Source organism: Poecilia latipinna, unplaced genomic scaffold (genome assembly GCF_001443285.1).
Source record: "Poecilia latipinna isolate Pla-1442-1.1 unplaced genomic scaffold, P_latipinna-1.0 Scaffold1619, whole genome shotgun sequence".
NCBI lineage: Eukaryota > Metazoa > Chordata > Actinopteri > Cyprinodontiformes > Poeciliidae > Poecilia > Poecilia latipinna.
Window position 1 is genome coordinate 124,216 of NW_015114235.1, and position 16,731 is coordinate 140,946.

General features: G+C 38.2%; 2 protein-coding genes across 5 annotated transcripts in view; both read right to left on the minus strand.

The window, feature by feature from the left end:
* The window catches only part of unkl (unk like zinc finger), a 16,758-nt gene extending 9,229 nt beyond the window's left edge, over nt 1-7,529 (minus strand). For 2 of the 4 annotated variants that reach the window (XM_015059301.1, XM_015059300.1), the window contains exons 1-13: nt 7,414-7,529; nt 6,558-6,767; nt 4,236-4,412; nt 3,850-3,983; nt 3,615-3,750; nt 3,416-3,533; nt 3,116-3,200; nt 1,940-2,106; nt 1,495-1,683; nt 960-1,010; nt 698-875; nt 508-597; nt 190-426 (exon numbers count right to left, since the gene is read on the minus strand). In XM_015059301.1, the coding sequence (XP_014914787.1) occupies nt 190-426; nt 508-597; nt 698-875; nt 960-1,010; nt 1,495-1,683; nt 1,940-2,106; nt 3,116-3,200; nt 3,416-3,533; nt 3,615-3,750; nt 3,850-3,983; nt 4,236-4,412; nt 6,558-6,767; nt 7,414-7,478 (1,837 nt within the window). In that variant the 5' untranslated portion in view covers nt 7,479-7,529. The remainder of the gene's footprint in view (nt 1-189; nt 427-507; nt 598-697; nt 876-959; nt 1,011-1,494; nt 1,684-1,939; nt 2,107-3,115; nt 3,201-3,415; nt 3,534-3,614; nt 3,751-3,849; nt 3,984-4,235; nt 4,413-6,557; nt 6,768-7,413) is intronic. The other 2 variants (XM_015059299.1, XM_015059302.1) reach the window with 2 other exon arrangements.
* A 2,379-nt stretch (nt 7,530-9,908) lies between these two features.
* gper1 (G protein-coupled estrogen receptor 1) lies at nt 9,909-14,886 on the minus strand. The gene is made up of 2 exons (XM_015059316.1): nt 13,502-14,886; nt 9,909-12,469 (listed from the first exon to the last, which is right to left on the minus strand). Exon 2 carries the CDS (start codon nt 12,043-12,045, stop codon nt 10,987-10,989), a length of 1,059 nt encoding a protein of 352 aa, XP_014914802.1. The 5' UTR covers nt 12,046-12,469; nt 13,502-14,886; the 3' UTR covers nt 9,909-10,986.
* Between the last annotated feature and the right edge of the window lie 1,845 nt (nt 14,887-16,731).

Genomic DNA, 16,731 nt, shown 5'->3' on the forward strand with positions numbered 1-16,731 from the left:
GAGGACGTGGTGAGAAGCTGCCCATTTAAAAAACCCAAAATGTTTTAACTCCCCCCTTTAAACCCAAAAAAAAAAAAAAAAAAAAAAAAAAAAAAGCATGGTTAAACATTATCATTTAAGAAAGTTTCTAACAAATGCTGAATATTCTCAAATCCACTTGAGACAAAGTATCTACTGCAACCAGCTTACCCAGAGAGTTCTGGGAAGAAGAGGTGGGTGTTCCCAGTAAGCCATGTTCTTGTTTGGCCAGCATGTTTGAAGGCTGATTTGGCTGGGAAATGGTCCCAGAAAGCAGAGACTGTGACAGCGACTGGGACAGGGAGCTTAGTGGGGAGGTGGAAAGTGATGATGAGGAGTTAAACGAGGACGAACGCGCCAGAGACCCTGGAATGTTGACAGGAGCAGATCCACCAAGCACCCTGTGACCTAAAGGAAAAACGAAGGGTCAGAGAATTAGCAGCCGTTTGAGCCAACAGCCAACAGATTGCTTAAACAGACGCGCCTTACTTGTCAGTCCTAAACCGCCCTCTTGGTCCTCTAGTTCTTTTTCAAGAGAGGCAACATTGATATCACTAAACTTGAGGTCCAGCGCTGACCCTGAAGGGACACAAAATAAATCTGATTAAAAATTTAAAACAAACAAAAAAAAAAAAAGGTACATTTTCTCCTCGTTTTTACCTTTTACGCACACACTTACCAATGACAGACTCCACTGTGTTGCTTCCTGGATAGAATGGAGTAGCTTTTGCATTCATTGTTGATAAGGTGGTGGGTGAAGAGCTGTCCGAGCCAATACTAGAGGCCAAGCTGGATGTTATGCTGGAGGTAAAACTTGATGCCAAAGGGTTCCCCACAGAGAATACAGTGTTTTGTGTCTAAAAGTCGAACAGAGAAAGCACAGCTTTTATTATCATGCTCTTAAAGTAAAACAAAACGTAGAAACCCATGGAGATACAAACCTGCTTGTCTTGGTCCATCAATTTGTGATCCATGTGTCCCTTGCTCTTAATCTACAGATGAACAAGTGACACAAAAGCAACAAACTTCAGCAATATAAGAGGTCATCCACATATCTAGTGTTCACAGAAACGAAAGATGATACAGGGAGAACAGGTTATAAATATATTTTGCCTTACTTCTGACTTCTTTCAATTTGTACCACAAGATAAGATTACAAACATCATTTAAGCAAAATTTCAAATGTACAAATTCTTCAGCTGTCACAGTAAAAATATCACTATTTACAGCTTAAATAAAACTCAAAAATGCTCCATATTAAATTATAAAAAACTTAATCGACACTTTTCTTCTGGTATTCTGAAACCCAGAATGACCAACAAGCTATAGTAGGAGAGATGAAATGGCTTAAAAAATGAAATTAAAATGACAGTGTGACAAAAAAAAAAAAGGCAAAATAAATTCCAGTTGTAAAAATATCCTAAATTGGTAGGGTATTATTCCTTTTCCAGATCTGAACAGAGTGATTCTATGTACCTGATCCTCACGTTCAAAGCCGGGAGCTTTGGGATAGTTAGGCGTCAGGGGGAAGACACTGGATGTGGCGGACTCTGAACATAAACTAGTATTAGTTAGGGGTATTGGCCTGCTGATGGATCCCACTGGGGATAACAAACTGTCGCTTCCTGAGCTTGGTGTTACAGTGGAGTTACTAGAACATGAAACCTGAGAAAGAGAAGCGCACATGACTTCAACAAAATGATGAGCAAAAATAACAAATGAAATAAAAACAGCTTTTTCAGTCAAACTACTCTGAAGAATGAAATGAAAATATGTAAAGATTGAGCAATGAAATGTGAAAATTAAAAAAAAAGAAAAAAAAAAAGGCATGTATGATAAATATGAGATAAACAAAACTAAAGAACCGTAATTCCGCCTGGTAATTTTCCTATCACAGAACTGAAAACTGGAGGAAACATACATGTCCTACTTGTCCGTTGCTACTGGTTGCGTTGGTGCTGGGGTGAGCTCCACTGTTCCACTCAGAGATTGGACACTCAGAAAACTGCTGGGAGCCCAGGTGGGACTGTGAACTTGAATGTATTGCCGACAGCAATGAGTTCATGGTCTCTTCTGTAGAAGGAATTCCTGAAAAGAACCGAAGAACGTCACTAATCTAAACTGTCAGTAAAATAAACTTTCACTCTTTTCACACTTTGGTTGCAGCTTTTGTTTACAGTTGAAAAACACTAGAAGGTGTTGAGTGGAGAATTATTGTGGTTACAAATAGCAACACACATTTAAAAAGCTAGAAAAGGGATACAAATTGTAACTAGAAAAAGCAGAGTGCAACATGTTTCACCTTTGACACATGCATGCAAATTTAGTTTTTGGGGACTACCCCCAAATGTAATATTTAATGTCCTACTTGGAATCATGGCATAAAGTTATTCACAGAAATATATTATGAATAAACTACCTAAGCTCTTTAATTTGCCCAGAATTCAAATTTAGTTCTAACACAATGTTACTATCAGTAGAAGTCAAGTTTATTCGTTTAGCTCTTTTCAGCAACAAGGCAATTTAAAGTGGTTTACATAATAAAAACATAACACAATGCAATGGCAAAATAAAGATAAGTAGTGAAAAGTTGCAATTCACACTAGAATTAATCCAAGTTGCAGTATTTATCAGTCAAAGCTGCTCTAAATAACTCAGTGTTTCAGCAGTTTGTTCCAGATTAGAGGAGCATACAAACTAAATCCTGGATAGATGCACAGTTCTCCTGTAGATCCAAAGCCCTGAGTGTAAATGTTTTTTGTGAGTGGACATTTTTTCCAAACAGCCAAACTTGTGCTTGATGTATGTACGAGAAACATAGCCCCGTAGCCTACTTTCAGCCAGCTGACCGCCAGTGTGCAACAGTTGGAGAAGGAGGAGTACTGAGTTTAGACACTATGAAAAAATTCTGGTCATTCATTGAATCTCACCAAAGGAGATTTAAACCATCAAAATGGTATAAGGAAAACTTGGATGCTCTTTAAATTTAAGGGCAGTAACTGGTCCATGCCTAGTGTCTGGTTTTACAGATTATAAGGTTTGCTAATCCCATTCTAAAATAATAATGGTAATTTTAACTTCCTAACGTTATACTTACTTTCTACATGTGCAAATGCACAAAATGGTCCTCTAGGACAATATCCTGTTTGCCGTTTATCGTTGCATTTGGTGGATTTGTAGATCTGGAACAAAGGGGGAAAAAAAACAATCAAATATTAACAATGCAAAACAAATCCAAACTTGATTAGACGACCTCAATTATGCGTCACAATAAAAACTTGGTTTAAGAACCATTTCTGGCAGAATCTGAACTTACACACTCTTTAGATCTTAAATGTTAGTTTAATGAACTAAATAATTTTCTTTTCACTGATTAAAACAACAACATCTCACTCACCTCTGGGTGAAACTGCTGTTCAGTACGAGAGTGACAATACTGGCAACTGTCTGCACTGTCACACTTTGATGGCTCACCCCACTCATCACCATGTTTCACGTTAGGGCAAGGAGTTGACCTGTATGACCAGAATCACAAACGTTTTAATGCCATTATGGACACACCATAATCTTTTCATCGTTAGTAAACAGCTGCTCACCTGTACTTAAACTTCCGTGGATTTCGCCTCCGATCCCTACTATTGTGGTAATGGGGACACGCGTAGCCCTGTCTGCATAGTCTTGGTGGCTTAGTACACTGATCTGTTTTATAATTGGCTAAAACAAAGTTGGTATCTGCAAAAGGAGAAAAATAAGGTTCAGTCAAGTTTGATCATTTACAACTACAGTGGGCTTTTATTGTAGCCTTTCTCCATGCAAGTGTGTGATACTCACCTTTCCATCGGGGATCTTCAGTCAGAGTTTTCTCAATCATAGCCTGGCTGGCCAGTACACCAGGCTGCAGGTCAGGGATGCCTTCCCCAGATCCCAACTGGCCATTCTGCAGGGCCTCTTGTGCTTGTATCTCTCTGTGAACAAAAATAATAATAATAATAATAATAATAATAATAATTTCACTCTTATAACTTAAAAACAAAATACTACAAATATTCCATATGCTGTGAAAAAACCTGTTGAGAAAAATCTTTTTTTCCCTTCAATTATTATTTGCTTTAACATTTTAATGTTATTCCTTTCCCTCTCAGTTAAAGGTCTGTAAAATGGGTTTTCTTGTTGCACTATGCACATGAGAAAAGGTCATCACTTGCTTTACACGTCACCTGATATCGTAGACCGGAGGTCGGAGATCATGTGGTCCGTGAGCAAAAGCACAGTGGAGGCCATTCTTCACACAATGCCCTCGAGCGTCCGTCTCATGGATACAAGTGCCAGTCTTGTAATATCGTAGATGGTACTTGCGCTCTGTGTCACCAGTGGTGCGGTGTAAATATGGGCAGCTAAGGAAGCAAGCGCACAGAAAATGCTGATATTTAATCAACTAGCTGAAATGAAAACATTTTCATAAGAACAACTTGACTTCAAGTGCAAAGAAAAAAAAAATTGTCTGAAACTTTAGGAAAACATAATTTGTCAAGATAATTAAGTAGAAAGACCAAAACCATTCATTTGTGTACAGGGACTTCATATCTTCATAAATGGAAGAAACTATTCTAGTTGCAGATTTTTATTTTTTTCCACAGATCATGCTTTAAAGCTTAAGGAAATGTGCGACCAGCAAGCCTATTGAATAAACCAATTTTTTTTCTTTCTTGAGCTAGAGTTGCTATAGCAACACACAAGGTCATACAAAAATAGCTTTTAATACAGAGCAGGAACTGTAAGGATTGCAGTGTACTGTATACGTTTCATTAATCTAGAAAACTGATAAACATTCAGTTAATTGATCGGGTGCTCTTAATTAGCTGTCATAGATCAAAGCTGCACTAATTGGTGAGGCACTGTCAGCCCTTTTAAAATTTCCTCTACAGTCATTTTAGCAGGCAATTCTGAAACAATTTCTCTTAAAATAAGAATTTAGCAAATACTTTCCTCTGTTTTAGCAAACAGCAAAATGTGTTTACAAGGAAATGAATGAAGATAAATACACATCTTACTGCAAACGGTATGGTGGGAAAGTAGCACTTTTGAAAATGTGATGTTTTGAGAACAATTTCGTAAGCTTTGCCAGAAAAAAACATAATAAAGGCTCCAATAAATGTTAGAAAATGTCAAGCTGGTCAAATAAAAAGCAAATCAGAAATAGAAATTAATCATGCAACATAAATCTTATCTGCTGTGAAATGTTGTTGAATGTAGAAAAGATATATATATATTTTATAAAAATATTAACTGTATTTTGCTTTAGAGTAATTCAACGTCACTTCACTTCCCTCTCCTAAAAACAGCCACATCTGCTTTGAGGGAGAAGACAGACACCACGGTTTGAATGAGACTCAACGCAACTGGTGGGCAGCTCAGTGCGATAAAGGTGCAAAATAATCAAACTAGTTTGTTTTAGTTGTTAAAATATCATGCCAGATTAAAAAAAATAGTTGAGCTAAACTATTATAATGACTAATTTGCAAAATTATAGAAGTAGAGAAAAATGTTCAAGAAAAGGGAGGTTCCATGAAGGCAGTCTGAAATGACATATTATTTATTGTTTAACTTGTCCGCCATGTCACCTGAAACTTACAAAACAGTTTTGTAGCAGCGTATGTATTGCTCTATTGTGCCTTTTTTGCATTCATTCCCATAGTAAAGGTCTGCTTTCCCCAACAGAGGGTGTGGTCATTTTACAAGGGCTATATACCTGGATCTGGATGAAGCAGACCTTCCTGACTGACTGACAAAAACAGCTTGATGTAGTTAAAGAATTTTTCACTTTTAAACAAATGAATCTTCTTTCAGATCACATTTTCAAATACATATACAACAAAAATTAACAGTGGGCACACTTGCAGTTTTGCGCTGGGGTTTTGACAGTTTTTCCTATTACTTAAAGTGAATGGAAAACCCTTTTTGTCATTGTAAATAACATACACAATAAACTATTTGGAAGACAGAGAATATTCTGTTTTTTTTTCCATTCCTATTTTCAATATAACACAAGCTTATTGCTAAAATTTTGTTCAGACCAAAAACATTAAAATGACCATCATTAACGTATCAATGCATTTTTCTAAAAATGTTTATTAAATATCATTTGCCAAATTTTCCATTACAAAATGTTAAACTGTTTCTGAAATTGAGTATTTTAATGACTTCACCATGACATTTTACAGATTTCAATATTTATAAATGTAGGGACATTCATAACCCCAGAATTTCATCTTTTAACAAGTCGCATGCATGACATAACATTATGCAGTTTTAATAACACTCTTTCAAAAAAGATTGTTTTAATATCAACCTGTATTGGTAACTTGCAAAAGTTCACTCTTTGAAGCTTTAAACAGAATCTATGGCCACTAAAGCAAAATAAACAGCCGACTTACAAATAAAACGTATTTAGGACGTGGTCAAAAGGACTCCTATTACCACATATGAAACGGACACTCCCACCTCTGTGCAACTTGGTGTTTATTGTAATGGAGACTTACTCATCTCCATCTGGGCAGATGCCTGTGGTCTCATCGTATTTCGTGCAGTACACGTCGGGACTGTAGTTAAAAGTCCCGTCTCTTCTCCTGATGGGTCGCCTTCGTCGCTGGTTTAGGAAATGCCAGTGAAAGCAAGTAAAGGGTCTGTGCTGCGTACACTTGTGCTGGAGGAACAACGGGCACTGCTCCGTCCTGAACTCCTTCAAGTATCTGCGACAGCGAGAGGAACAAACCAAAGTAGTCTCGTTAGCCGAGCTTAAGAACGGCTTTCCAGCCACCACCGAGTGGACGAAAGCAAAAGGGAAAAACACAGTGATGCGTCGTGTTTGGTTGGTCGTGCTGTAGCTTACTACTACGGAGTATTTTGGGTCGCTAACGTTGGCTTCGTTATTCTGAGCGCTAGCTACGCATTGTTTTTCACGTACCACTTGTTCACAACATCTGAGCGTACGTCTATAACTGTGCGTAGAAAGAAGGAACTTAAAATAAGGCCGAGCTATTTACAAGCAGAATGGTTAGCGAGTTCTTGGCTAATCATTTAGCAAGCCGAGAAGTCTGAATAATGCTTAATACATAATTCAAAACTTGATTCAAAAAGGTTAATCATCCAACAACGGTCTATTCGGCAGCAAAGCAAATGAATACGTCCGTCTTCCCTGTCTTGGCGCTGGTGTTGTTAGCAGTCGTTGTTTGCCATGTAACGTAAGGCAGTCACAAAGCCAGGAAAAGCACCATGTTTTTAACGCACATACGAGAGTTGAGGAATGCCAGACGTGCAAACGCGTAAAGGTGCATGCGCAGCTGGCATTTTTTACAACAATTATTTTCCCTAATACTTCGCAGCAGCGTTACTCACGTATAGTGGGTAGGTTTCTCGGTTTGAGGAGACGCATTGGCCGCCGTTTTCGAAACCGACGGCATTTTCAGTCAAAACAATGAAGTGCGCATGCGCTCGGATCTGTTGCTCGTCTGCAGACACGTCCGCCTGCACGACAACACTGCGAACGACCATACGGACGTAAGGAAGCGCAGAAAAACATTAGAAAGCTACGTCTTATTGCTACCGAATAGAGTGAAGATTAATTTTTTTTTCTTTGAGTGGAGATATTTAGAAAGCGTATTTATTTATAGATCAATAAATAAATAGAGGTTACAAATTGCTTAAAGTTGCCTAAGTTGTTTAAATCACATGACCTGATTCATGTGTGAGTTGTTACTTTTCAGTTTATCACGTGACATTTTCCTTTTGGACTCAAAAGTATTTTACCGCCTCATTTGAAAACAATAATTAATATAAAGTTATTTGTGAATGCCTTAATGGTGTTATGGTGCATATTAAATATAGCGGGCGCTCTTGTTTGTCAGCTAAAGGATGAAAGACAGCAAAGATAAAACCAAATCCTGCCAGGACGGCTGAACTTTATTTCTGGTTCATCTGACTTGATGACAGACTGTCAATGCCAGTGAATACTAAACTTAAATTAAATTAAAAGGTGCATCAATAAACTGCACATTTATGCAACCAGATTATTGCAGATTTCTATATTTTGTGATTTTTCTGTCAAATGTTTATTTTTTTTAATTGGCACTTGCAGAATTTGTATGTCACAGCATATGTGGAAAATGTCAATTTTTTTTTGTATCATGAACACCTGGTATTTTACCATAAGTGTATAAAAAACTATGATTAAGTCTGATGATTGGTCTTCTTCCACTTCAAAAACATCCATGTCTTTCTTCGAGTAAACAATTTTGTTTTTGCATTTCTTTAACCTGCTATTTACTGAAAAAATCCATCTGAAGCTTCAGATTCTTTACCTCCTCTAAACATCCAATTTCTGTTTTCCTTCTGAATCTGGAAGGCCAATCTGTTCAACACTTATTCTTCTGAGTGGTTTAAATATACAAATGCAATTATGTGACGGATCTATTATTCAGTTGTTGAAGTCCACCGGGTTCACATTCTTGTAATCATGCATAAGCCCTGGCTTACCCTGTCGTAATTGCTTTGACAAACCCCACCCAAGCTCAGTTTACCGTTTGACAATGTCCAGCACCTTTTCACACTCCACACAAACATTTAAAGGTGAACCTTCATACATAAAACAATGTTAAGGCGTATAATTGAAGCAGCTCTATAGAGAATATTCTGTTATCTTAAAAATACTTAAAAGACACAATCTGCTTTAAGCCCTGAGAGACTGAAACACAAACTAAGAGGTTTGGTTCATTTTGCTTTGCTACAGCATCATGCAGAAGGAAAAATGTCTCACACTCTGTTTTTTCTTCCTGTGACGTCAGCCGCCACAAACCCTTAACCTTGCTCAGTAGTCTCAGCTGTTCATAGAGTCCACATTCAAGCTCTTCTCACAGCCTGTCAGATGAGCGTGTTTTCATGTGTGCAGATGTGTGTGTATGGCAAAGGTGATGGTTTGCTTCTCCTCAAACTCTGAACACGTGACCACAGAGGATCCTGTTCATATCAATAACCTTGACAGCCTGCTTTGCATTATTAGTTGAATGACTTCCTGTAGCCAGACCCCCAGTGGAGCTTATAAATTATTGCACACCCTTTAAACGTGATTACATTCCAGCTACACCAATCCATCCTTAAAAATGTACATAAATTAAAACAGAAAATTTTACAACCTAATTAAGGCAGTAAAACTGTTGTGTGTTAGAAAGATTTATGCAATTATAAAAGAAAAAAAAATCATCCTTAGTAAGATGCACTGCAGTGAGTTTTGCCATTTTCAATCACTGAAAGAATCCTAAACATGGCGTTCCCAGGACACTTACAGCTGGAATAACAGCTTGTGGGTTGGTCTACAGTTTTTTTCCCAGTCAGAGAAAAAAATAGAAACAATAAAGTGTTTTTCTATCCTTACTGCACGACACACTAACTACTTTTAAATTGTAGAAATCAGAAAAAAGAACTAAAAATAATCTACTAACCTTAACAGATACAAATATTGTTGGGTTTTTTTTTTTAGATTTTGCATCAGCTTCAACCTCAGAGTTGGTTGGTGTGCAGATTTAAGTGTTTGCTGCCAGTACGCAAATTTTTCTGCAGACAACATTTGATTATTTTCAATAAACGATAGGAGGATTGGAGCAATACAGAACTGCACAACTAACCCAACAATTTTATGTCTTTCCAAGCTGTTTTATTTTTTTGGTAAGAAGAAAAAAAAGTAGATTCAGATCATAAATAGACATAACATGGAACTATGCAAATAAATTATGAAACAGTGCTAATGAAAAACCTAATGAATGCCGATTTGTGTTTTTAAAATGCATTATTATTTTGCTAAGCAGCTATGTTTGAACACTGACAAATATGTTTTTTTCAGTCTTTATTTCTCCATGCCAAACAACACCTGCCTCTTCTCACCACCCTCAACCTAACAAGATCTGACAAAACAGATCAACAGCCAGCTTTTATTCACTTGCAATAATATTATAATTTTTTACAATATGTTCAAACATTTTTTTTTAATTTAAGATCACAGAACAAGAAAACAATATGGTCAAAATTTATTAAGTGCATCAAGGGTTACGTCATCTCAAAACTTGACAGTGATTAAAATTTTCTATAAATAGTAATAAAACAAAGGTGATAACCCACACAGCATACGAAACATTGTGTTTTTAAGGTGTTTAGGCCGATATTTCTGGAAAAGTGGGAACAGATCAGGGATGTGAATGTTTATTTGGAATCGTCTAGGCAAAGTTTGACTATATGATGATATTCTGTTCAACAAAACAGAATTAGAATATTGTGTAAAACAGACGCATAGACAATACAGATTTTTCTGCGTTTGTAAGGCCGCATACTCATGTGGATGGTACACATGTGTAAGCTTCTTGCTAAAGGCCATTTTTACTTTATATACTGGAAGGGACATGTGATTTTGGTAATTGAAATGACCCTTCCAGCTCCAGTAGCTCACATAGATAACGTGATTAGATTCAGTGTGATGGAACATTTCCTCATTGAGATGGCCTTTGCTAGGAAGGAGCCTCTGATTTCCTACAGGTGATGATAAGAGAAATGTTCAGGGAGGTTTGTATGTTGGATAGCAACAAACAACGCCTTATTTTTACTTATCCGGTGCAAAAGCTTTCCTCTTTGTTGTTAGAATCAGTTCCCTTTGTCTTTGCCACAGCAAATGCTTGAAAGGAAAACATCTTTAAGTCAAAAAGAAACACTTCAACACACTCATAACTTATCTTCTTAAGAATACACACATAAACTTGTCTTTTTATCCCTACTTGAGAGGGGGGGTTTTTTGTTCATAAAGCGAGCAAATTATCTAAGGCGCAACCGGATGAAGCTGAGTAACTCTAAAAGAGAATAACTATCTGACTTGAATGTGAAAAACCTTATGGAGTAAGTTTTGAAAAACAACTTTTCTAGTTATTTCAGTCACACCTCTGAAACTTTGTCCCTGACAGAGAGGTGTAAATCAAGGCTGTGGTGACAAAAGCGATTCACTACTGACCAGCTGGCCTTCTGCTTGACAAAGAGACGCAACTTGTCCCTGAAGGTTTCTCCGAGAAAGCTGTAGATAATGGGGTTGAGGCAGCTGTTGGAGAATGCCGCCAGGTTAACAATGTGACCTGTGAGCGGGTAGTCGTGCCACAGGGTGGTAGCAGTCCTCTTCGACGGGTTGGCTGTGCCTTGCAGCAGCTGGATGCTAATGAAGACGTTCTCTGGTAGCCAGCAGATGAAGAACACCAGGACCACCACCACGATCATCCGCAGGGCTTTCTGCCGCCGGGGCCACAACCCGCGGTGCTTCTGGGCTCTCATGAGGATTCGAACAATTAGGGAGTAGCATAAACCGATAATGGAGAAGGGGACCAAAAAGCCAATGGTCACCTCCAGCCACTGGATCTCAAAGACATTGGCGAAGCAAAAATGCACCTCACCCCTGTGTTGGGTTTGTACTATGGTGAAAGGTAGGAGGGTGGCAAAGATGGAGGCCATCCAGATGAGACCACAGCTCAACTTGGCGTGCTGCATAGTTCTCAATGGGCAGCTGCTCATGGAGCTGGCCAAGGCGATGTATCTGTCAAAGCTCATCCAAGTTAGGAAGAAGATACTGCTGTACATGTTGATCTGGAGGAAGAGGGACATGAAGGTGCAGAGGACGGCGTAGTCGTAGTATTTTTCATTGAGGTTAAAAACCTCAATGAGGGAATCTGCCACCAGGATGAGGTCAGCCACAGCCAAATTCACAAAGTAGAGATCAGGAATGGTCATCTTCTCTCTGTGGGTCAGGTTTACCACCAAAATCAGGATGTTCCCAATAAATCCAATTGGAAAGAGAAGGATAGTGTACAGGCAGGATAAGAAGAGGCCAATCATGTAAAACTGGTATTTTTCATAGTTTTCACTTGTCGTGCTGTTTCTGAATGAAGTGTTCAGTTCCTCCGTAGTGTTAGTATATATCCAAATCAAAGCAGATGACCTCCCTTCCATACTGATTGTGGTCAGCCTGTTTTAAATCAAAAGCCACGTGTAAGTCACATCCAGCAGCTACATCATGACACCATACCAGTTCACAGTTTTCTCTCTTTGAAGGGAAAGTCATCTATGCTGTGTTGACATGCTGACAGAAGTCAAGCTAGTAAAACATTTATGGGATATTTGACCCCATATTGACATCAAGTTTCATCTGCCAGTAAGTTTATGATGAAAAACAGAAGGACTTCCATGTCTTGAAATCAACTTTGACCTTTGCCTCGGACGAGGCGCATCGTTCCAATTGTTGAACGTGGGATCGGGAGACTAAGAAGGGTTTTTTTTTCTCCTCTTTTGAGTCATCTGATTGGAGTGCTGCTTTGTTCCGTGGATCTTTATTCAGTGAGAAAAGCCTTCAGATGCTTCTGCTGTAACGGCTAAGCTGTGGAAACAATACCGGGGAAGTAATTAGAGAACAAAACATTTGAAAATCAGCAATCACGAACCCATATTATTCAACACTTTTTAAAAAATTAACGTTATTCACAATCAGCTTGATGGCGGCTTTTATAAGGTAGAAAAAAAGATAATGGCAGACTCTATAAGCACATTAACATTCATGGTTTGGACTTAAACAGATGCATTGAAATCCCGCTTTAAAATCCAGACAGTTCAAGCCCCCTCCAACCTGTGTGTGCAACTTGATGACTATGCGTTTGTAAAATTAATGAAAAAAAGCATATTTACTTTTAATAATCCGTGTTTTTGAGCTCAGCATTCATCACATGCGCGCACATACACACATATACACACACACACACAGTGTAAATCAAATTTGTTTTTTTATTGAAAAACATACTGGATCATCTTTAGACCCAAAATCGCAGACTCTTCCCATAATACCGTCTTGTGTTTGGTAAACATGACCTTTGATATTTACAGTCTTCTGGGATTTATTTATTTCTCACAGAAGTAATTTAAAACCAGAACAATAAATAAAAGAATGAATGGGTTGGAAGTAGTAGGAAATAGAATATTTATTCAGTCAATTTTTTTTATTCCTCTTGGCAATCTTTGAAATATTTAATAAATAAAAGTCACACTTTATGTTGGTTAAAAATGTTGGTCAAACACAAAGAACACAGACTTCAAGTATGTCATAAGAACTTTTATATTAGTAGAATTACTTTTATTTCTCTTTCTAGCGCAAATGCTCTCATAACACTTTGTAAGGGTAGTTTTCTTTGTAATTTCAGTTTGTTTCCCACCAAAGAAAAGCCATTACGTAAATGTTCTCAGAGAAACTGCAATTAGGAGCTCCAGACATTTATTACAGAAAATGACAGCTAGCCGATAAGATAACCTAAAACTTAAGCGACCAGTTCTCTCAAGACAAGAAACAAACTCCATCTATCTTCATTTCCTGCGTATCTACAGAAGGTATAAAGATGAGACTATTATTAACCACACTTACTTTATATTTGGGATGTATTGCTTCCCCATGCTTGTCCAGTGAAGAGTCAAAAAGCCAAAGATTTGGAAATCCCTCTTCCAGGCTTCTCTTCTGCACCACCTACAGTTTGGCCCAGCCCTGCCTGGGGATGAGAGGAGGGCGGGGAGAGGCAGGGAGGCAGGAGATGATCTGACTCCCATGTTTTGCCATCATGCTTCATCTGCCTGCCTTCATCTGTTTGTAGTTTTAGTGCCTCATCACAGCGGTTGAACAGGGAACAGCTCAAATCTTCAAAACTCAGCATGCTGATAATAACACAAAACAAAGTCCGATCAAGATGTAGGTGCTATGGAGAGTTTGCCTTGTGAGGGTTGTGTTGCTGTGGCAACCACTTACATTTTTTTGCTGTATTTGTTCACCTGGATTGCCCAGCTTTTAGTGTTAAAGGCCATGCAAACACGTGCCTCGTGCCGTTGTTTTTTTTTTTTTTGTTTTTTTTTTTGCAGCCATATGCTAGCATGATAAATCAAAAGTTGACACGATGTACATCATTATGCTGTGATGGAAAAGTCACATTTAATGTTTAATTGAATATGATGTTTGGTGCAGCAGTCACGTTTAGATTGAGGGATAGACTGTAAGCTTTCACTCTCAATCAGGGTAAAATAGAGCAGGCTCTTTGCTCCTGGCCAGGCTAACACTAACACATCATAATTCTAACTACGTTATGTGTCCAGACTGAGACCGTTGAGGCCAGTTGTTGTGGAGTCCGAAGGTGTGGTGTTTTTTTCAACAACTGGGAGGTATTAGTGAGGACGGGTACATTGACTACAGACAAACAATAACCATCTGCTTTAACCAAGGTATTTTTTAGCAATGTTGAGCAGAAGTACAGAGCATGAAGGAAGTATTTGGAGAGGGTCGCCTTGTCTACAGTCTGTGCTACAGTTTTACTTCTGAATTAATTTTCATTCAAATTTCTACACAAAATGTCAGACAAAGAACAAATGAAAAAATTCTCTTTTCTTTTTTTTTTTTTTTAAAAAATTTGTTGAAAAAAGTAAGTACTCACTCACAGCCCTGGTCATGTCATGGAAAATTTAGATTTAGATTTCCACCGATCGATCATCTTCAACAAGTGTATTAGAGTTCACCTCTGCTGAGTTCGTTATTAGGACAAGAACTAGACGCTTGTCTATATAATGTCTCATAGTTAAGACTACATGTCAGAGCAGAAACCACGTAATGAAGTCAAAGGAACAGGACTGTGTCAGGGCATGAATTTGAGGAAGCACGCAAAAATGTTTTGGCAGCATTAAGCATCCTGAAAAACACCGTGGTCTCCATTGTTTGTAAATGAAAGAGGTTTGGAACCACAAGGACCCTCCCTAGATCTCACTCCCCAATCAAACTGCGTAATCAGAGAAGAAGTGCCTTGATCAGAGAGGTGGCCGAGTAGACGGAGCTCCAGTAGTACTTAGTGGAGACGGGAGAACTATTCTGAAGGTAACCTGATTGGTGGCTAAAGCACTCCACCAATCAGGTCTTCATGGTACAGTGGACAGATGGGTGTGGCATTCTGCTGGAATTTTACCAGAAAGTCTATTGTCATTTCAAGTATCATGTTTTTGCGGGGGGGGGGGGCTGCTCATCAACTGACTGACAACATCTGTACTTTGAAGCATGGTGATGGCAGCATCATGCTATGGGGAAATTCATTTGTGCAGCAGATATTAGGCGAGTAGTCCTAGTAAGTGACTACTCGCCAGAGAGAGATTGTTCAAAAATGGCCCAAAGCACACTGCAAAGATAATAAATACATGGCTTCAGGACCAACCTGTCAGTATCCTTGAATGACCCAGATGAACAGAAATCCAAGTGAACATTTTGAGGCAGACCTAAAATAGCTGTCTACCAAAACTGTCCTTGCAATCTGAAAGGACTTGAGTGAGTCTGCAGAGAATGGTGGAATGATTGTAATAATTGCAGAAACGCACCAATTGCCATAAGATCTAAAGCTGTCAGTAAGTTTAAATACATAAAGAGGTTGACAGATTGCTTCACTGATGGATTTTTTTTTGTCCTTTAAGAACGGTGTCTTGATGTTTTGCTGCAGGTACTGTACTTGCAGGTTTGTTTGATTATTTTTTCTTCTTTTGTCTACAGAAGCAGATGTTAATCCTCACAGATCAGAGCTGCAGTGTTAGACTATATTCCATCACCTGTTGGGATAAATGACACCATATTGCCCACATATATTTGGAAGATTTTAGCCAGATAAAGGGATATCTATCACTTCTAAAGCACAACTGGTTCTTGTTTGAATTTCCTCCAACTTATTTGGTGTTGCTGTTGGTTTCTTTAAATCCATGATCAATCTTGTTGTTTTTTTCAGTAATTTTGGAGAAATATCAATTTGTACCATTATCATTGTTGCCAGGCAGTTTTCACAGTTATGGGAACTAATAATAATAATAATAATAATAATAATAATAATAATAATAATAATAATAATAATAATAATAATAATAATACCCTGGTACAAGATCCTTCTGATCCTTTGTACACTTTATACAAACTATGCCTTTAGCTATGAAAAATGTGGGAAAAAAACAAAACAAAACAAAACAAAACAAAACAACAACAACAAAACCCAAACAGGAAAATTCAGCCAGGAAAGCAGAGCTTTGATTTACATTAATCATATTCAGTATAATGAATGGAGGGAACTGAAGAAGACACGTTGTTTTCAGCAATCAGTAGATGCTGTGACAAAATATTAATTTAAGAATGCGCACCCTTATGTAATCAGAGAACTGCAGATTTTTATATTTTACACCCCCAACAATAACATGTATATTTTTTGTTGCTTTAATTTTCAGTTGTATAGATAGGGAAGAGGTTTTCAAATTGGTTATTGCTACATGTTTGTGGCGCTTCAACATGAATTAAGACATTAGACATTAAGCCAGGGGTGTCAAACTCCAGTCCTCAAGGGCCGCTGTCCTGCAGTGTTTAGATGTACCTCAGGTAAAAAACAGTGGAATGAAATGGCTTAATTACCTCCTCCCTGTGTAGATCGGTTCTCCTGAGCCTTGCTAATTCCCTAATTATTCTTTTCAGGTGTGGTGCAGCAGAGGCACATCTAAAAGTTGCAGGACAGAGGCCCTTGAGGACTGGAGTTTGACACCTCTGTCACTAGAGGACCCAGATTTGGGTCCTCTAGTGACAGACAGGTTAAACCCGTCCCT

What these genes read in the sequence shown, in the direction of transcription:
- gper1 (XM_015059316.1), bottom strand. Translation starts at nt 12,045, where the DNA reads ATGGAAGGGAGGTCATCTGCTTTGATTTGGATATATACTAACACTACG.